Source organism: Danio rerio, chromosome 1 (genome assembly GCF_052040795.2).
Source record: "Danio rerio strain M-AB ecotype USA chromosome 1, GRCz13ab, whole genome shotgun sequence".
In the NCBI taxonomy this organism is placed as follows: domain Eukaryota; kingdom Metazoa; phylum Chordata; class Actinopteri; order Cypriniformes; family Danionidae; genus Danio; species Danio rerio.
The window spans coordinates 58,342,030-58,363,703 of NC_141021.1; the positions used below are offsets into that span (position 1 = coordinate 58,342,030).

Genomic DNA, 21,674 nt, shown 5'->3' on the forward strand with positions numbered 1-21,674 from the left:
CCTATCACATGACTATAACACATGGCTTTAACGCTACCGGAAGACAGCAGACCAGCCTTCACTGTAAACAACATAGGCACAGAAATGGGAGCGTTGTTTGCACTATTGTCTGTTTTAGGCACCATTGTGCAGTTATTCATTTGTTACGTTTCGTAACAACTCGACCTTGTCGTCTGTCCACAAAAATACCTCTCTTCCTTTCTTTGCCATCGTGTTTAATGTTCAACCAGCGTTTGTTGACTAACAATAACCAAATGCCGAGCGAGACACACGCTTCCTGTTTATACTAGAACACGCATACCCAGAGTGTGCGAATGGTCACGTGATATATGTTTTTGGTGGCGTAGTGTGGACGGAGATATATTCAGAAATGCTAGGTGAAACGCTAGTGTGGACGCGGATCGTTTTTGATCTAAAACACCGTTTTAAAACTAAAACACACTAGTGTAAACGGGGCCTTGGAGGTGTTCTCTCAATGACAGATGCCCACAGAAGTAAATGGGAATCACGCTTACACCAAAATGAATAAATATGATTCTTCAACTGGTTCTTAATCTTCTCATTGGATGGCAGAACTTGGATATAAACAAATGCTATTGGCTATTTTTAAAAGGAGGAGGGGCAAATTTATATTTCTCAATATGGTCACAGCCTCCTCTCCCCATTTTAGGGTGGATGTCTTGACTGCAACAAAAGGACTAAAACTGTTATTTTAAAATATTCAGGCAAAAAAATGCTAAATAAAGCACGATCTCGCAAAACGGTTAATGTCTAACTCATCTGTCTAAAATAAAAACCGTCTCTCTTTACTTTACTGGCAGACTAATGAACAGGAAAAATTATTTTACAAAGATAAAATTCCTACCTCATCTGCATGCCTTCCAAAATATGAGAACTTTTCAAGATTAGCTAATTAAATATTCTAATTTTCTACATAATTGTGAATTAGAAAGACAAGCTAACAAAAAAAAAATCATTAAAACAGTCTACTTTATAGGCTTTACTTAAAACACTCAGAGCTTAAGCCCTTTAACACATACCTGTAGTGTCATCTGCAGTAAATACATAAATGATTTATCCGCATAATATAAATACGTAATCGTACATTTTCTAAAATTAGACTACAGTGGAACTGGACATTGTTTTAAATTTGAATTTGAAACAATGCAGATCATAGTCGGAACTTGGGAACATATTTCCATGAACAGACAACATTTTAATATACAGCACAACACAGTCAGGTAGTGTATTAGTTAAGCAGTCTATCTGGTCAGTCGAGGATCACTCATTATCAGCTCATATCAGGTAAGATGTTCTTTTGTTCAGTATGGTCTTTATCAGTCTCTGTAAATCAAATACGCTTCAGCATGTGTTTTTCTGTTTTGTTGTGTTGATGTGTGATCATGTTTACTGTAAAGGCAGTGCAAAGAGGAGACATCCATGTGGAGATTTGTTTCTTTTAAATAATACAAAAACAAGAACTCAAGACAAAGCAGGAATTATTTGCTTGTAGATTATTTTTGCTTGTTTTAAGGAAACACCCTTAATTTTGACTTATTATTTCTATATTTTTTGCTTGTTTAGATAATGCTTCTTGATATAAGAAGTTTCAATATCCGGAAGGGGCGTGATGGTGGGAGGGGAAAATGGGTGGAAATGTAAATGGATTCTCATGTATTTTTAATCTTGAAAGCACACTGCAATGGATGTAAAAATGTCTGCATTTACAATCTTTTCATTGAAGCTGTGCGTCGATCATCGGCCTTTATATATAACCTTTGAATCTGCGAATGCATGTGTACGGATGTGCTTCGTATGATAAACTGATCCCAGATCAGCTTCTGTACAGGCCTTTTAAAGTGACACCTTTAAATAAACATGTCGTGGTGATAGATCTGCTTGTTTTTGGGGGCTGTTATCTTATTGTCTATTAATTTCTACTCGTGTTGATGATGCAAATTGCTTATTCCATGTTTATGCGTTTGTTTGTCTTCATGTTCTCCTGCTTATTTAGGGGAGTTATATACAGTTGAAGTCAGCCTTTATTTAAATTTTTTTTTAATTCATTCATTTTCTTGTCGGCTTAGTCCCTTTATTAATCCGGAGTCGCCACAGCGGAATGAACCACCAAATTATCCAGCAAGTTTTTTTACGCAGCGGATGCCCTTCCAGCCGCAAGCCATCTGGGAAACATTCACACTCATACACTACGGACAATTTAGCTTACCCAATTCACCTGTACCGCATGTGTTTGGACTGTGGGGGAAACCGGAGCACCCGGAGGAAACCTACACAAAGGCAGGGAGAACATGCAAACTCCACACAGAAACACCAACTGAACCGAGGTTCGAACCAGCGACCTTCTTGCTGTGAGGCGAACGTGCTACCCACTGCGCCACTGCCTCGCCGTTGTTAAATGTTTCCTAAATGATGTTTAACAGAGCAAGGAAATGTTCACAGTATGTCTGATAATATTTTTTCTTCTGCAGTCTTAATTGTTTTATTTCGGCTAGAATAAAAGCAATTTTTAATTTTTTTAAAACCATTTTAAGGTCAAAATTATTAGCCGATTTAAGCTATATATTTTCAATGGTCTACAGAACAAACCATCGTTATGCAATGATTTGCTAACCTTAATAAGCCTTTAAATGTCACTTTAAGCTGTATAGAAGTGCCCTGAAGAATATCTAGTCAAATATTATTTACTGTCATCAAAGATAAAATAAATGAGTTATTAAAACTATTATGTTTAAGAATGTGTTGAAAAAAATCTCTCCGTTAAATAGAAACTGGGGCAAAAAATAAACGGGGCTAATAACTCTGACTTCAACTGTATATATTATGCTTGCAGCAGCATGTTATATTCTCAGATGGCATGTCTGTGAATATACTGGCAGTAGCAGGTCTCAGAACTTGCTCCGCCATAATAATTAAAGCAGCAGCAGCGTAGCAGATCTATACCGCTAAGAACAAACACATCAACATTCCCATATGCATTAATTGCAATACTAAATCTGAGAGTGGTTCTGACAGAACTTGCCATCGTGTTCTTCCTGTTGTTTTCTTGTGTTAACACTGTGTTAGTATATCATTTCATGTATATAGTGTTTTATTGACCACCTTGAAAACAGAAGATCATTTAAAAGCAGCTTCATTTTTTTAATCTCTAAGTCTTGTAATAAGTGAATGTTGAAAATAACTGGATTTGTGTTTTAAACAAAAAGGACACGATCTTAATCATGGATCAGTGGAAGGTTGTCGTTTGATCGGGCTTTTGGAGAAAGAGAAATGAATCAGACTGTCAAAAATGGCCATGGCTTCCTCTCTTCATGAAGGTGATTTATTTTTTTAAACTGCGGTCATATTGCAACACAATCCAATATAGTTTTTAAAATTGTATTTCTGATCCTGATATTTCATGACAGGTTTCATCTTTGGTGTGCTGTGTAAGTATATCGTTGTTGTGTGTTTTGTCTGTTCTATGTTTGTTTTTAGCCTTCACAGTGATGTAGTGACTGGGTAAACGCAGAGATGTATAGTAACAAAGTAGAACTACTTCACTACTGTACTTAATTACTTTAAGGCAGTATCTGTACTCTACTGGAGTATTGTTTTTTTTTTCTTCTACTTCCACTTTTACTCAAGTACATATTTTCCATGAGTTTAATACTTTTACTCTGATAGTTTTTTCAAGAGTTCACACTTAGCTGATGATTGATTATAAGCAAGTTTGGCATGCTGTCCCAGGAGAGAGCCCTGAGCCCAAAGGTTCTTGAGCCCTGGGCTCCCTCCCGTTTAGAGGGCGAGAGGGGAGCATTGAGCTCAGGTAGATCTCGACAACTCCCCCTTGATAAAAACTGATGACTAAAAATTTAATGCTATGAAAAGATATGCTGCATGGTGAGAGATTAACTGTAGTGCAAAATGTAGATTGATCAATTTACTTCTTGTGCATGTTTTTGGAATGTGGGAGGAAACCGGAGAACCCGGGGAAAACCCACGCAAGCACGGGAAGAACATGCAAACTACACAGAAACGACCACCGGCCTGTTAAAGGACTAGAACCGGTGACGTTCTTGCTGTGAGGCGACAGTGCTAATCACTGGGCCACCGTGCTGCCCCATGGAGGGAAAGGTGAAAAGTTAGGGGTGGAAGGGGGGATTCTTCAAATTGAAGATGACTGTAGTGAAAAACCCTGACTCTTTATAGTGGGTTAGGAATGGCCTGATTGGTGGATCATACATGCTAATGCAGAACCAGCCGTGTTCAATCATAATCACGTGCTCCTCTCGAAATTAGTTTATGAATAAACTTCACTTATGTGCAGCATCGTTCCTAGGGGTGTCAAAATTATTAATATCGGTTCAGTAATAGATCATAACTGATTATTACGTAAAGAAGTCATTTATCTCCAATGCACGATGTTGCAATACTATGGTGAAGGAGGCAAGCGTGAGTAAACACTTTTACTACAGTGAAGGCGACACAGCACACGACCCGCTTGTTCACTATTAGGGAGAAATGCTGTAAAACTCCATCTTTACCTCTCTCTCTCTTACTTTGGACATTTGACCCGCTGCGCTGGCCTGTTTGTGAGGTAATTTTTCCTCTCCTTTCGGCTGTTAAAGCGATCCTTTTGGATCCAGACACTAGCGTGCCTGTGGTGTGAGATTTCTCCACTGTGTCTATGAGGGATTACCTGTAATAACCGCATATTATACTTAATATATATATATATATATATATATATATATATATATATATATATATATATATATATATATAAAACTTCTACTCAAGTCACTTTTTGATAGAGTGCTTGTACTTTTACTTAAGTCTGGGTCTCTAGTACTTTATACATCTCTGGGTAAACGTCATGTCGCTTGATGTTTTGATTGATCAATATCCGTAAATGATGATTTTTGAGTTGCATGCTTGTTGAAATGGCCCTCAGATTCAGTTTAATTTGTTCTTCAGTTTCTTATATTTCTTCGGGATCTTTGTAATTTGTTGATTTATATGACCATTTTTCAGATATCTTGACACATAATTTATCTTCTATTACAACCACGGCAGAGACCACTACAAATGGTAATAAATTGTTTTTAACTTCAGCCTTCGTCTCTTTTTAGCTTTGAATTGACTCCTTTTAACATTAAAATCTTGAACAATTTAAACATGCCTGATGCTGGTTAATGTTTTAATATTGTCTAAATGTTTGAAATATGTTGAATGTGGATGACTTCTAGTAATATTTATGTGTATCGTGTAACTTAGTAGTATCTTCCAATGCACTTCTCATTTTTGTATTTCATAGTAAAGAGTACAATTACATGTCCATCTCTAATATTTTTTATAACAGCTAGTCTGTCTGACCCCTGTTACAACTACACAATTCTGAATGATTCCTGGAGATCTGTCAACAATACAGATTATTTACTTCATTTAAACTTTAAATGTGACACCTCGTTCTCATGGAGCGGCTGGTATCGGCTCTTCATTAACAGTCAGAGTGCTCATGTGCCAGACACGTGTGTTGAAAAAGGACACTGTGGCTCTACTACCCCACTGTGGATTTATGGTGGACACCCAACAGTAGAGGATGGAGTCGTCACTCGAGATGTCTGCGGTCACTGGGATAATTACTGCTGCTTTTTCTGGTCTTATCCCATTAAAGTCAAAGCCTGTCCGGGAAATTATTATGTCTATGAGCTTCCTAGTCCAGCTGTGTTTTGTTCAGGATACTGTACAGGTAATTATATTTACATGAGATCCTTCTAAATTTAATTATAATTATATATATTTAATTATATTTACATGAGATCTTTCTACATTTAAGGCCCTATCATACACCCGGCGCAGTGTGGCACAAGATGCGGCGCAGTAGTCTTTTGGTAGTTTCAGCTTGGCGCAAGAGTGGTTTTGAGGCGTTGCGCTACGCTGTTTAAATAGCAAATGCATTAGCGCTCATTTGTGCGCCCATAGGTGTTCTGGTCTAAAATGGACGGCGTTCTGAGGCGGACCGCTGGCGCGTTGCTATTTTGAGAAACTATAATAGATTTTTCATTAGACCAAAACTAACCCGGTCTAAACTCCGGCGCAGAGTTGCGCCTCGCTGACACACTGCTTAATACACACAAGAGAGCAATAGGCAAATATCTTTACATATGAAAAATGTAAATATTAAGGATATATATAGGATATAATAAGAATAGATATAGGATATAAATATAAAGGATTAAAATATTACAAAACATATTATTTTCTACCCTACATAAATATGAAAAATCACTGCTTTTATGTCTTCTTCATCTCGGGAGGCTTTTTCAGTTCATTCATAACAATTTGCTTTTGTATAATGTTTTTATTATTAGCAGTATTATTTATTATATCCATATTTATATTTGTTTTATTAAAAACAAGCTTAGATTTGCCCACCTGTCAGGTTTTAGACCATATGGGGCACAGCATGTGTTTTAGGATATAACTCAGGTTTTTGAAGACATTTTGTTATCATTATTCATTTATTTGTTTGCTGGAAATTAGAACGGAATTTAGAAATAGTTTAGAAATGAATATTTGTGCTTAACAAACAAAAGTATTTATTTATAGACTAATTAATGTCTGTGCGTAAAGGTTTCCCGATCCAAGAGCGAATGTGAAAGTGATCCATTATCTCACATTCTCACGCAGTAGATGCTCTGTTTAACAGTTTTCTGTTAATTAACTGTGAACTGTTTGCTTGTGAAATGCTCATTTTTTCCACTTAGACTTACTTTACGTCCTGTAAATAGCGAATGCGCTCTTGGCGCGACGCAGCTGACTCTTAAAGGGAATGGGAGATGAGACTGTAATTGGTTTATTCTCAAAACACACCTATAACTCATTAAGAAAATAAACTCAACCCTTTTAGACCATGCGCTATGGCGCAAAGCAGGTTTTCCCGTCCTTAAATTAGCAAAAAATGCGTTCTGACACGCCCTGAAAGCGTTTGCGCCCTGCGTTTTGCGCTCTACGCATGAACCGTCAAAATAGAGCCCTTAATATCTATATTCACAGTGTATATATGTGTGTGTGTGTGGGGGGGGTATATATATACATTTTCTTTTCATTAATCATTATTTATTCAAACTTTCAGATGTTGGCAGTGTTTCCACAAGCTCTGCATCCGTCACAACAGTCACAGTCACTGGTAATATAACACAATGTTCTCTATTGTTTTTGTTTTTGCATTTCTTTTCTTATATATAAAAAACCTGCACAAAATTTGTATTTATTTTTTTCCTTTATTTATTTTTTGTTTTATCCACAATATCCCCATAGTGCACAACAAAGCATATTTTTGGTTTTGAACTTAAAAAGACAACAATCAAGCCACGACATAACAATAAGACGGTGACAGCTAGATGCTGTTTGCTCTGCAGGCAAATAAAAATTAGAGGCTGTTTATACATTGAATTACAGCCTTCAGCAGATGTTTTTATCTAAAGCAACTTACACATACTCTGAGCAGTGGGGCTTTGGTGCCTTGCTCAAGAGAATCAACTCAGCCGTTGTATTATAGTTGATATTTATTTATCTCCTTATCAACAATCCCTGCTGTTTTCAGGATTCTAACATGCAATCTTTGGATTCCAATTAACCCAACCATTAGATCATGGCTAATTCTAAAATAAGTAAAAATAGTAGTAGTAGTGTAGTACTAGTAGTAACATTGTGCTATTTGAAGGTATTCACAAAAAAAATTTAATCTTATATAGGCCCAATCCCAATTTTTCCACTTAGCCCTTTCCCTTACCCCTACCCCTCGCTTTGTGCGTTTACTTGAAGGGGTAGAGGTGTCCCAATTCTCTTTAGCTTGAAGGTGTACGGCTAAGGAGAAGGGCTAGATAGCCCTTGAAACAGAGATTTCCCAGGACCGCACTTGAAATAAAAGGGTACGACAATTTTCCAGAATACACCAGCCACAGTATTTTTATGAATTCTTACAACAAACAAACACATGTTTTAATATATTAATAACCGTGTTCACATTTTATTGTGAACCACTAAAATAAAAAACGCAAAACTTTGCTATCTATAACGTTAATGCCTTTAAATAACTCCTGTATGGTAGTAACAAAAAACAAAATGCTTTAACATCTGACACTCGAATCCCCTGTCAGAAAAGTCTAGGGCAAAGATGCCCAAAGTATGGCCTGCGGGTCAAAGTTGGACCATTGTAACCTTTAATTTGGCTCACCATCCCATCTACTGGCCTACTCACACTATGGTATCTGAACTGTGCCCAGGCCCGTTTCCCAGGTCGTTTAAGAAGTGTGAGTGCGCTGAATCGGGCTCAAGCACGGTTCACTTGGCCGGCCCTGGCCCGGTTGGAGGAGGTGGGCCTGAACGCGATTCACTTGGTCTTTGGCGCGGTACGCTTGTATGTGAGTGCAAAACGTGCCTGAGCCCGAAACTAAAAGCGAGACGTGACTTTTAAGGGACTGTTTCATATGGATTAATTAATTATTCTTACTGTTCAGTGAACGCAAACTGCCGTAGTTTATTAAAGACTCAAACCCCTCACTGCATGACAGCTGCACCTTCAGCAAACCTCCTAATTCCTGTAGGACGAGGACTTTATGATTGTTTATGAGCGTCAAAAGTGGCTGATCTGTTCAGCGAAATATTTGACTGTGTGGTCACCGCATTTTAAATGACTAAAGCAAAATAGCTAAAGAAATCTCTACTGTGCTGAGCGAGAGCGCTTCTCTACTGAACAGCGCATCATCGATGACGTAAGCGTGCCCAGGCCCGAATGTAATGTGAGTGCGGGCCGTCAGGGGAGACGGGAAGAGGGACAAGGCAACCGTACATAGTGTGAGTAGGCCCTGAGAAGAGAGTGAGAAATGATGGAGAGAGTTGGGGGAAATGCCTTTAAATAGCCTTTTTTATTTGTTTGTTTTTTTGCTGAGCTACAAAAAAGCAAACTGAAATTAAATGTTTAAATGAATCTGAGTTTTCTAGTTATTTTTAAAAATTATTAAATAAATAAGGAAATTACCCATGGCAACTATATTTACCTTCGGCCCACTAGCCCCAATCAAATTTGTTTTTTGGACCTTTTTATGAAAAAGTTTGGCCATCCCTGGTTTAGGGGTTGGGAATGAGCTTTTTACAGTGTCTGGTATAACGTTACCGCTCTCCTCTTGTGTTTACATTAATTTATTAGAATTATCATTATGATAACCTTTATTTTATCAGGAAAAGCACATTGAGATCAAAAATCTTTTTACAAGAGTGTCCTGGCCAAGATTAGGCAGTATACAGTTCACATAGATTTAACCGGAGACAGAGTGATGAAGCCATTTATGATATGGGGATGGTTAGGAGGCCATGATGGACAGAGGCCAGTGGGCAGATTTGGCCTGGATGCCAGGGTTAAACCCCTACCCTTTTCTGAAGAACATCCTGGGATTTTTAAAGACCACAGAGAGTCGGGAGCTCGGTTTAACGTCTCATCCGAAAGATGGCACCCACTGAGCAGTGTAGCGTCCCCGTCACTATACTGGGGCATTAGGACCCACACAGACCGCAGGTTGAGCGCCCCCTGCTGGCCTCACTAACACCACTTTCGGCAGCAACCTAGCTTTCCCCTGTGGTCTCCCATCCAGGTACTGACTAGGCGCAGCCCTGCTTAGCTTCAGTGGGCGACCATTATTATTATTATTATTATTATAATTATTAATAACATATTAAAACAAATAACAGGTAACATCATTCATCCATCAAAACACACATATAATGAAAGTTAAAAACGTATTTAGAACATTTACAGGTAAATGTTTCAAACTCCAAATCATTTAAAATCTTTTTAAAAGCATGTTGTGAAACCAACTCTAAACCACAGCTTTGTTTGGAGGTTATTTCATGCAAAAGATGCTGCATATTTAAAAGATGAATATGGCCACGGTGCAAATGCACAGTACAGTTACAAGCTTATAGCCACATTATATCATCATGATAACATGATATTGATTTCCTGAAGATAAATACCAAAAGGTAACGCAACTGGAATAACTATAGCAATTGTCGATCACATATGAGGTATAAGCTTGCGATAGGGGTCAAATTTGAAGCCCTGCATATATATATATATATATTTGCATATTTCTGTTGCAGCTTATCCCTTTGCTGACCCCTGCCATAACTACACTGTGCTGGATAATTTATGGAGAGCCAACAGCAGTCAGCCAACAAAATCAGTCTCCATGTGTGACCGATCAGTCTCCTGGAGCGGCTGGTATCGGCTCTTCATTAACGGTCTGAGCGCTCAGATTCCAGACACATGTGTTCAGAAGTTCAGTTGTGGCACTGATACTCCACTGTGGATTCGTGGTGGACACCCAACAGTTGAGGATGGAGTCGTCACTCGAGATGTCTGCGGTAACTGGAAAAATTACTGCTGCTATTACGGCTCTTTTCCTATTCGAGTCAAAGCCTGTCCAGGAAATTATTATGTCTATGAGCTGCTTAAACCAACTACCTGTAATTTAACCTACTGTGCAGGTAATTCTATTTACTTCAGTTGTTTCTACACAATCATAATTTGTGTCTCTGTGCATTTGTCTATAATTAAGAATCAAGATTATTTCACGTTTAATTGATTAGCACTATTTTCTTGAGTTTACAGATTATGAATCTGATCAGTTAGACATTATTGTCATATCAATGATTTGTAGTATACACGTTGTTGTTTTAGTTAATTAATTATAAATGTTTTATATGGGGTAGCATGGTGGCCTCGCAGCAAGAAGGTTGCTGGTATGATGATACTTGTAGAAGTAGAACTGATTTGTTAAGTTTTAATTATTATTGGGGCTCAATCATTAAATTTTCATGAGCAGGGGTGCCCAAACTCGGTCCTGGAGGGCCGGTGTCCTGCTTAGTTTAGTTCCAACCCCAATTCGACACACCTGGGCTAGCCAATCATCGTTTGCGTTTCCCAAACAACAATGTAACTCGTGGCTGAACTATCATAGTACAATCTTCGTTTGGGGAAAATATCAATGTAGGGACGAGTCTTTCCCAAATAGTTTCTCTGTTGCAGATCGATCGTTTGAACCATGTTATTTATAACATAAAAAGTCTTTGCATCTTTAGAGAAAAACCCAATAATTTTTTGTGCAAATTATATTGCTTCACGCAATAAAAAAATCTTATATTAGATTTAGTAAAAAAATAATAATAAATGCACCCGTTTTCCATATTAATTAAAATATATGTACATGACACATATAGGAACTATATGTTTCCTTTACAAATGTTATTGAAAATAGCCTATTCTATATAAAAATCACTTAGCTAACACATATTCTACTCTCATATATAAATCATATAAATCGTCGATGGCTGTAGGCCTAAATTTACATTAGGTTATTTATTAAGAAATGAAAAAATCCTATTTAATGATAATCATCATCAATACTGTTATTATTCAGTTGGATATTGTTTATTTATTTTTTATGTTTTGAAAAGTCAACTTTTACAATTTGACACATATAAACCACTGCAGAAATGTTCTTACCAGCAGGCCCATGTCACATACAGTACATACACATTTCTTAATAAATAAGCTACTATAAATTTAGAAGCATTAATGTATGGTAATGTAGCATTAATAGCGTATGAGATATTTTTTGTTTTTACAAGCTTTGAAAACATAACATAAATTTTGCTTTTTATTAATAGATCACCTATAGCTTTCGCCATGAGGCTGTGTTTAAAATGGCATAAATGATTTCAAAGTGCACTACGAAGGGAGCAAAATTGTCAATATGAAGATCGCTAAAACTGAACTGTGAAAATACTTTGAAAGCAAATTACATGTAAGAGAGATGACTTAAATGCTGTTTTTTTAAAATCATTCCAAGTTTAAATGTTAGAATGTTCTGAATGAATACAGCATAGGGGAGATAACGGAATAGAACACAGCCATGAACTTTGCCTCTAACTACAGCTCTACAGGTGTAGTTACAAGCCTACAAGTTGCGATGCAGTTTGCGAATGTTTGTTGGAACGTTACATTTTGGGAACACAAAAAACAAACTATGCTTGTAACGACGGAACTTGCAATCTTAATTAGCACAGATGGTTTCAGAAACGCACCCCTGGCGGGAGTGTTGAGGCAAGTTGGAGCTAAACTCTGCAGGAGACCGACTGTCAAAAACTGAGTTTGGGCACCCCTGTTAAGAGTCTTAATGTATTTTATTATTTTTTCTTCATTTTTAGAAAAGTGAAGTTTAACAAACTAATTTCGAGAGGAGCATGAGATATGATTGAGCACGACTGGCTTCTCATTTGTAATCAGTAATAATCCAATCAGAGTGATCCAAGCTTACTATAAATGGATCGTTTTCTCGCTACAGCTCTATCTTCGTTTTGGAAGAATCCCCCCTTCCACCCCATCTCCTCCTTTTTTCCCTTTTCTAAGTGGGAGCTCTCGAGACCTACTTGATCTCGGATCCCCTTATATGCTTATTGACTGGATGGGAGCCTTGGGCTCAAGTACTGGAGCTCAGGGTTCTCTCCCAGGACAGCATGCCAAACCTGCTATAAACACCAAACATATCTTAATGGGAACTCTTGAAATGTAATTAGTGTAAAGCTTACTTGGCAGTTTTATGTTTAAGGCTTGGCTAATTTGACATGATATTTGTCTGATTGTTTATCCTCATTTGTTTCCAGTTGTTTCTAGCATCATCTCCACCAGTACAACAGTTACACCGCAGACAAGCTTACCTGGTAATGTCTGTAGTCATTAAGTGAAACCATGTTTGCAAAGTTTCTATATGCTCATGATGGTAATTGTTGTGTTCACTTTGATTTCTCTCATTGCAGTTATAACACTGCTGAATGGATGCGCTGTAAGTTGAGTTAAAGAAATCATAGTTTAATAGGTTAGACAACAGTGTGATAAGTTTTGCATTAGTTTTTGTCTAATCCTCTTATTTAATGCCGCCTCTTTTCGCAACGCCGCACAACAGAATTTCGCACGCACAAACTTTAATGCGACTGTGTCATTGTCAAATGACATTATGAGGGAATTGCCAGTTTGACCAGTTACTCTAAAAAATAAAAAAAAAAGGGCGAATGGATTCTAAAGCTGTGGTCACACTGGACTTGTCTCCCCATAGACTTCCATTCACATGCACTCGAATGTGTCAGACCGGAAACGCAGGGTCATGCGTCAAGTTTCACAGGTTTCTGCGGTGCAGAGTTCAAGCTTGGTGAACTCTGACCTGTAACTACTTGACTGCGTGAGACCAACCGAGGATCAAAACATGACCTCTCTGGACAGAATTTAAAACATGGACCAATCGCTTGCTTTTTTAATGCCTAATAATCTTGTTTAATCCTGCCCCTTTTCGTAGCGCCACACAGCAGAATTTCGCACACACAAGCTCTAGTGTGACTGCAGCTTTATAAGTTGGCAAGTGTAGTTTCTCACAGGTGTGGTTGATTATAATCAGCTGAGTACATAATCTGCACCTGAGGGAGAGCAAATCAGATGCAGCTGAAGAGATACCTTCTGCCAAGCTCATTTCTCCAGAGAGCCAACTGTGTGAAGTGAAGCCGGTCTTTTCTTGATTGCTGGGTAGCACCCAACCCGGGCTCATTGTGGAAACGTAGCCCCGTGGACATTTCTGCGGACCGCGAGATACATCCCGGGAGGTACGTATTCGAGCGTTTTTTGCTTTCGCGGATCCGCGAGAGGCCGCTGTGCGCGCTTTATCGCAATTCGGGCGCCTCTCGGGCGCCTTCCCCGGACTCGATCCCGGTCATCGTCCCCGTGGCCGACTCCTCCTCCTCCTCCGGGGCCTCCGCTCCGCCGACGCAATGCTTTGAGCTAAGCGGACAAACTGGTTGCATCGGGAAAGCCCTCCACTCTGAGGCGGGCCGGCGAGCGCGAAGAGGAGGAGCGGATCGGCGCCACACCGCCCCGCAGCGTTCGCTTGAAAAAAACTAAACGCGTCCGTACGTACCTCCGGCCAAGTAAATCACGGTCTCCAGAAATGTCCGCAGGGCTATGTTTCCAGAATGAGCTTGGGTTGGTAGCACCAGCCAACTAGGAGGAAACTAAGCTACATGTAAAAAAAAAACGATTGCTGTGCCTTTCTCCTTAATCCAGAGATGCGTGCACTTATTCCGCTATCTATTTCCTCATCTAGCAAACTTAGAGAGTTCCACCAAGGCCCCCAACACCTGAGTTGGTAGAGGAGCAGGGTGCTTGGCCTATTACGTTGCCCGCTATGCCCTCTTAGTCAACCTGCATTTTAGGGATTGGTGCCAGCTAATGTGTGATCCCACTTGCTAATCCCATATAGTGCTCCCCCCGTATATGCTCATGTTGTCACTGTGTTTCCCCATTTGGGTAGCAAGTGGCCTCCACAGTGTCATTGCCCTTTGGGACTGGCATTTTTTCCCCCAATGTACTGTTGTATATCTAGAAGTCCCTAGCCTGCAGTTAGCTAAAAGATTTGAATGAGCCACTAAATTTTTAATAATCTCATAATTTGGTAATCATTGCCTGGGAACATTGGAAGGTTGCACCTATTGCTCACACTATTTGCTCAGTTCACCTGCTATTTACATACACTCCCCATAATGTCATTCTAACATATTTTTCTAACATATAATTGTCTGTTGAGTGTTTGATATGCATTCTTTTGTGAGATGATCCTATAGTCTTATGTTCATTAGTCATTGAATTAAAGAATGCAATTAAATCTTTCTTAATTAAGCACCTTATGTAGCTGCTACCATAGAAATTTCATAGGTTTCTTCATGGCATTTTATATTCGGGTTTTCCACACATGAGATATTCCATCACTAAACCATGATTGCATGGCAACTCCAGCTTTTGCTTAATCTACTTTTCAAATGACTTTCGATCTTTCGGTGCATCCCTACCGAATAAAGCTCAGTTGTGTTTTTTAGAGCTCTGGAGGATGTCTTCAAAATGTTCTTGCTCAGATAGAGAACATTACAGCTGAAGTGCTTCCACTGAATGTAAGAGAAAAATAATTAAATCTATGCTATATTTATCTGACATACATTGATAGTTTTATGTTATTGTCTGTCTATACATTTACATGTAATTGTTATTGCTTGATCAATGAATTAGATTGTGACGGACATTTTGGCTATGGCCTTCAATGAATCTGAGAAGATTTCAGTGTCTTCATCATCATCATCATCATCGTCATCATCATCATCATCATCAGCATCCGCCAGTCCAGCTCAACTAGCCTCCAGTGGAAACCGTGTGTTAAAAACTAGCGAGAAACTCATTTCTACATTGGTGAAGCGGACAGAAACAAGTGCCACTGTCAGTTTCACTCTTGCAGCTGTAGGTAAGTGGAGACACTGTTATTATTGATGATGAACCTGAGATTATATATCAGAGACTCAAACACACCAGCTCAGACCTGCTCATCTTTGACTTGCTCAACTTTAGTAAACATTACACACTGGAAATTGGCAATATTTAATTTATTCTGTCATATACTATGTTTGATTCAGAAACTGATTCCAAAAAAGTGAAAGCACAATTTACAATTACTGGGAATTTAAGGCTGAATGGTTAGGTAGTTGGACTTCCAAAGGTTGCAGGTTCGATTCTCAGTACTGAGAGGAACTGAAGGTTATGGAGTAAATAAATACTCCATCTAAAGGCAAGGACACACCAAGCCGACAGTTGACAATTGGGCAGATTCAAGCTGGTGGTGGGGTCAGTTCAGCTTGTTGGTTTGGTGTGGTCTACTTGTCACCTCCCATTGGGTTAACATCAGAGCAAGTTGGCTGTTCAAATTTGAAAAAATCTCATGTGCATCAATGCTACAGAAAGTTATAATATGGGGCCCCATTCCCAACTGCCACAAATAACAATACACAAAGACTAGGGATTCACACAACAGAGGTTTATTGAATGACGCACAGGAAAATAACAGAACCCAAAGTGGTAAGCAGAGATCAGATACAGTTAACTTCCTTTTGATTTTTTGCAGTGTTGGTTGATCAACCAAGAAAAAAAGGCAGATAAATCCATAGAGGGAAGGGATCTGGTAGGAAGCTGTGATCTGTTTTGTGGGTGTGGATTATTAGAATTCATGATCTGACCAACCCAGAGGCAGTACTGTTATATCGTTGCAAGTCTATGAAGGTTCTCACTCAATTTATGTGCTCAGTAAAGTCATCTATGTGAAAAAAAGGATTACTGGCACCAGATACTATGGATGGAGAAACAGTGGACTGAGCATATGTGGCTTAAACAAAGAGATATGAAATGAAGGGAAGATATGATATTGTAATGAAAGTTTGACATACTAACTTTATCTGCTTCTGAATAGTGAAAAGACCAATAAGGTGGGAACCTACTGCAGGAGTATCAGAGTTTGATGTCTTTTGTCGAGAGCCAGACACTTGTGCAGGGTAGTGTTAGGAAGTTGTACCTTGTTGAAAATCATCATATTGCTTTTTTAACATGAACATGGGCAATTCCCAAGACCCTCTCATTCTCTTGGAATTAGTGATCAAGTGCAGGGGCATCTTATAGCTCCCCTTGCTAGAGGAAGAGTGGTGATTCATAGTCCAAATGTGCACAGGAGTAGTGTTGAGCTGGTGGACTCTTTGCTGAGTTCTGTGCATGATCTGTCTAAGGTAGGTAACCGCTTCAAGTCTGTTGATGGTTCTGTAAGTATATTATTTTTAGTCAAGCCCTGTAGAATTACTGTAACTATGCAAAAGAAAAAGCTTGCCATATTCAGGTTATTAACTGGGAATCTCGGTTGGATGCAATATATTTGGGAATTACAAAAGAGTTGATAGAAGAGAATCTCTGCTGTTTCCAAAGCTGTAAGTTATTCAAAGACTGGAATGCGCTTGCATATCCACAATTGCCAGAACACAGATTTTGGTATTAGAAGAGAATTGGTCGGTGATGAAATTAGTTCCCAGATGGGACCTAGGTCAAAAGGAATGGGTAATGAAAGCAGAGGAAAATGAGATTTTCTAGGCAGTTTTCAAACAAGACTTGACAGTGAATGAGTGGAGAATATATGGAAGTGTTGATAATTAGATTTTATATTCAAGTGAAGGAGTACATGGAGTTCCAGGATCTGGTGCACACAATGACTGGTGACTGGCTCAGTGACTCAATATAAATGTTGAGGTGTTTTAGACATGGCACAGACTTTAGATGTACATGGTGATACTGCCGGTCATTTAAGGCCACCAGTAGTGGAGCTTGAGTAGTGAGAGGGTTGATCTGCAATCTGGGTGTCCAGAGCCTGGTACTTCATCAAGGTGTCTAAATGTCATTCAATGGTACAGACAATGAGCTTGGACTGGACAATGGTTTCAAGTCCACTGTTATCATCAGGAGAGTATTTGAAAAAGAGGGCCCGTAGAACTTGGTGAGGGATAAGATGTTTTCACATCATTCAAGTATTTATGATCAGCGATGGCTGTAAAGGGATGTCATGCCCCCTCCAGCCAGTCTCACCACTCTTCCAGGGTGATGGCCAGGAGTTCTTAATTGCCAATGGAACATTTTTTCCAAGAGATAGTTTCCTGGACAAGTATGTGCAAGGGTGGAGGCATGGAAGACCACCGGACTACTTTCAAGGGAGCAGAAGGTCTGGATAATGTAGCAGGAGGGCCGTGCATTTCTTTTAGTAGCTGGATTGTTTTGTGGGCAGCAAGGTTCCAAGTGAGGGTCTCTGAATTTCCTTTTAGGAGTGAGGTAGCTGGAAAGGTAATGATACTGAAACTGAATGTAACATTTACAATTACGCATTTAGCAGATGCTTTTATCCAAAGCGACTTACACCTGTGAACACACAACCAGGGAGCAGTTGGGGGTTCGATGCCTTGTTCAAGAGAATCACCTCAGCTGTGGTACTAAGGGGGATATTCCCATCAACAAACCCTGCTGGTTCTGGGACTCGAACCTGCGACCTTTGGATCACAAGTAACAACTAACAATTAGGCCATGGCTGCAGAAATTGGCAAAGCCCTGGAATCATTGTAACTCTTTCACTCTGTGGTTATTGAAGGAAGGATTGGAGAGCGTTTGTCTTATAGGTTGTCGGTCAAGCCCATTCAACTGTGTGGAGCACACTCCAAATTGCACAATGTTTTCAGAAGTAGGGTGTGGTTATAAGGTGTCTGGTGCATATGGAGTGGAAATGGTGTCTTCTACATGTAGCTTGTCAAACCCACTAAACATTGCACAATGTTTTCCAGAAATAAGGAGTGTTGGTCAGAAAGTGGTGCATATTGAGAGCGAGAGAGATGATGATAATGATGATGATGATGATGATGTATATATAATAAATTATAACATAACATCGTGTTTGTTGGTAATCAGAGGGACAAGTCTTCATGGTTGGACCACAGGTGACCTTAGATAAAATCCCTCAACTTACCACAACAAATTCTTCTGTAGACATCGATCTTATTGGCATCGCCAAGAACAGCAATGAACGTAAGTTAATTGTTTGGTGTATGTTTTCTTAATGTATAATCATGGTGTTACCACAAAACCAGATTTATTTTTGACAATTGTTAATTAAATAGTTTTGTATGTAAGCCTCTGTTTCTGTCTCACAGGATCTGCTGCTGTGGCTTTCATGAGCTACACCACAATGGAGAATCTACTGAAGGCCGACTTCTTCAACACAACTAATGACACCATTAAAACCATGATGTCCACTGTGATCTCAGCTACTCTTCCCAAAACCAGCAACACTGCACTCACCAAAGCAGTCAACTTCACCTTCAGACACATCAGAGTGAGAGACTGAAATGTGTTTTAGTCCAACATCAGCACTGATCAACATCTGAACACATCTAATATTCACTCTGCTCATATTTTCTGCTTGTTTCTTCTTCTTCTTGCAGGAGTTTGACCCCAGCAGTTCTCTGTCCTGTGTGTACTGGAATATCAGCGAGTGGATTGTAGATGGTTGTTCTGTGTTAAACAGCAACAGCAGCCACACTGTGTGTTCCTGTGTTCATCTGTCCACATTCGCTCTCATCATGCAGACCAGCAGCAGTCCACCAGAATCGGTACCAGAACATTTCTAGAGAGCATTGAAGAGCAGCACAGATCTGGCACTCATGTTCTCTGCATGTTTTCTCAGAGCGATCTGCTGGAGCTGCTGGGTCTGGTGTGTGTGATCGTGGGTCTGGTGTTCTTCAGTTTGGCTCTGTTGTCCTTTGCTCTTTGTCAGTGGAGTCCTGGAGTCAATAATGTGGCTCGAATCAACATCTGCATCAGTCTGCTGTCGGCTCACCTTCTGTTGCTGCTCACACAACAGTTCCTGAGCCTCATTCGCCCTCAGCAGGTGAGAATGATGAAGGAGCTCTACAGCTCAGCACAGCCGCACTGAGAATCATCATAACCCTCTCTCATGCTCTCCAGGTGTTGTGTGTGGTGATAGCAGGCCTTCTGCACTTCCTCTTCCTCTCCGCCTTTGTGTGGATGTTCATTGAAGCTGTGCTGCTCTTCATCTGTGTCAAGAACCTATCAGAGATCAGCTCCAGACAGAGGGAGGTGCTTAGCAGTGGGTTCCTGTGTGTGATTGGATATTTGGTTGCTCTGGTTGTGGTGTGTGTGTCTATTGGGCTGGTTCCAGAAGGATACGGCAGTGAACAGTGAGTTGTATTGTTCATTGACTGTTTTCTCCTTTCTGATTAAAAACAAATTTGTTAACAATGTCACATTCCAGCTTAAAATCTGTAACTATCTGTTCTTCTATATCAATGTATTAATTTACTATATTGTGTTTTCCTCTAATCAGTTGCTGGATTAAAACAGATGAAGGGTTTATCTGGAGTTTTCTGGGTCCTGTTTGTGTCATACTAGCAGTAAGTTTTAGTTACAGACATTTTTGTCTCATGACCTGTTCAAATCAACAAAAATCTAAACTGATCATTTCTTAATCTTTCTACAGCTGAACTTGATTCTCTTCATCAGGATCATCATCATTCTGAAATCAGCTCTCACAAAACTGAACGCTGAAATTTCACAGACGAAGCAAACCAAGTAACAAACATTCTGAGTTAATCGCTTCATGAAAATAACAGTTAGTACAGACTAAATCTCCTTTTCTGCTTCTCTGCAGGGTTATGGTGTTTAAAACACTGGGTCAGTTTGTGGTTCTTGGTTGTCCTTGGATTCTGGGGTTCTTCACTAATGGCAATGAGATGCTGGAGATCCTCTTCCTGATCTTGAACTCTCAGCAGGGAACCTTCATCTTCCTGATCTACTGTCTGCTCAATAATGAGGTCAGACATTTTTAATCAAAATCTATATCTATGCAAAAATTTATCTAGGTGTTTTCAGGTGTTCCTACAGCTATCAGTGCTTATCTATTGAGCTAATTTGCACAGTTGAGTAAATCTGGCTGCTAGACTTTTAAAACTTTTGTTTACCTATTTCCATAAAGAAGTGACTTTATCATTGAAGAGATTCAGAGCTTAAATTGTTCTCACTCAGCTCTTCTCATCTCATTCTTGTCCAGATCAGGCAGCAGTACTGGAAGTGCTTCACATTTCTGTGCTCTGGACGCAAACAGCGCTGAGCATCATGTTCAGGACAATACAAGTGATTTAAAAACTAGAGACAGGGTTTTGCATGCTAAATGTCACATGATAGAACAACAGTCAATACTATTCATGTATAACCTGTCAGCTTTTTTATTTCATCTATAAGGATTTAAGATTTCTTTGTGGAGGGGAAAAATGTTTACTGACTTCTGAAGAACCGTAACTCTGTACAAGTTTCTGTTTGCTAAAAGAGCTGATGAAATAGATTATTTACTGTTATTTTATTGTGTTAAGCGCAGGGAAACACTTTAGTTTAAGTACCAAAAATCCATTTCCTGCAGTTCTTGACTGTACACAAAGCAGCATTGTGCTTATGAACATTGCTTTACATGTGATTATGCTGAGGCAGGATTAAAATGTCCTGCCTTTGAAGCTTTTCTGGAACTGTAGGTTTCCCTCAGGGATATAGTCAAATCTAACACACTCCAACCCCAGCACAAATCCAAATATTTGCACAAATCAGTTTCTATTTATCTCTTCTAGTAAAAATATATGATAAATTCTGTTATTTGCATCTTATCTACACTTTGTTGATGTGTATAATGTTACAATTTTATTTTATGGTGTCTGTTGTTATTTGTATTGATGTTATTTGAGATGTATGTACATTGCAATGCTCTAGATTTGCTGATTTATTTGTAGTGTATACGTGGCTTGTCAGTGCACATGCTCATCATAAAGCTCAGCAGTTATATTGTTGTCGTTGTCACTCTCACTCTTGAACAGCAGCTTTGCAAGTTTTGCAAGCCTTTTTTACATTTATAGGTGAAAACATTATAAACTGAAAACAAAGAACCTCTTCTAGGTTAGCTGTCCCCTGTTAAATCCTCAAATTTTCTAAATAACTGTGAAGCTCAATTAGAAAAACAAGTTAACAAGAGCATTCTGTTCACTAAAAAACATAAAACACTATGCTGATGTTGGACTTAGGATGCTTTCACACCTACACTTTTGTTTCGGAACGTATCTCGTTTGCCCAGTTAGCGCGGTTCGTTTGGCATATGTGAACAGGGCAA

The 21,674-nt window shown here is 39.2% G+C and overlaps 1 protein-coding gene across 9 annotated transcripts; it reads left to right on the plus strand.

The window, feature by feature from the left end:
- Positions 1-819: 819 nt before the first annotated feature.
- On the plus strand, positions 820-21,350 carry LOC141375099 (adhesion G protein-coupled receptor E3-like). 9 transcript variants are annotated; one of them, XM_087237898.1, is made up of 20 exons: positions 820-1,305; positions 3,225-3,335; positions 3,426-3,446; positions 5,035-5,091; positions 5,363-5,752; positions 7,139-7,192; positions 10,165-10,551; positions 12,730-12,786; positions 12,883-12,908; positions 14,983-15,054; positions 15,170-15,398; positions 18,416-18,532; positions 18,658-18,839; positions 18,949-19,116; positions 19,191-19,394; positions 19,472-19,704; positions 19,851-19,917; positions 20,004-20,095; positions 20,175-20,337; positions 20,574-21,350. In XM_087237898.1, exons 2-20 carry the CDS (start codon positions 3,308-3,310, stop codon positions 20,631-20,633), a joined length of 2,607 nt encoding a protein of 868 aa, XP_087094024.1. In that variant the 5' UTR covers positions 820-1,305; positions 3,225-3,307; the 3' UTR covers positions 20,634-21,350. The 9 variants fall into 9 exon arrangements, with proteins under 9 accessions (XP_087094024.1, XP_087094027.1, XP_087094026.1 ...); XM_087237901.1 differs by lacking the exon at positions 12,883-12,908 and having other exon boundaries at positions 1,153-1,305; XM_087237899.1 differs by lacking the exons at positions 820-1,305; positions 3,225-3,335; positions 3,426-3,446; positions 5,035-5,091; positions 5,363-5,752 and adding an exon at positions 6,307-6,492.
- The last annotated feature ends 324 nt before the right edge of the window (positions 21,351-21,674 follow it).

What these genes read in the sequence shown, in the direction of transcription:
- LOC141375099 (XM_087237898.1), top strand. Translation starts at nt 3,308, where the DNA reads ATGGCCATGGCTTCCTCTCTTCATGAAG. An exon ending in TTTCATCTTTGGTGTGCTGT is followed by an intron (nt 3,447 to 5,034) that starts GTAAGTATATCG and finishes ACCATTTTTCAG; the next exon opens with ATATCTTGACACATAATTTA. An exon ending in ACTGTCTGCTCAATAATGAG is followed by an intron (nt 20,338 to 20,573) that starts GTCAGACATTTT and finishes ATTCTTGTCCAG; the next exon opens with ATCAGGCAGCAGTACTGGAA.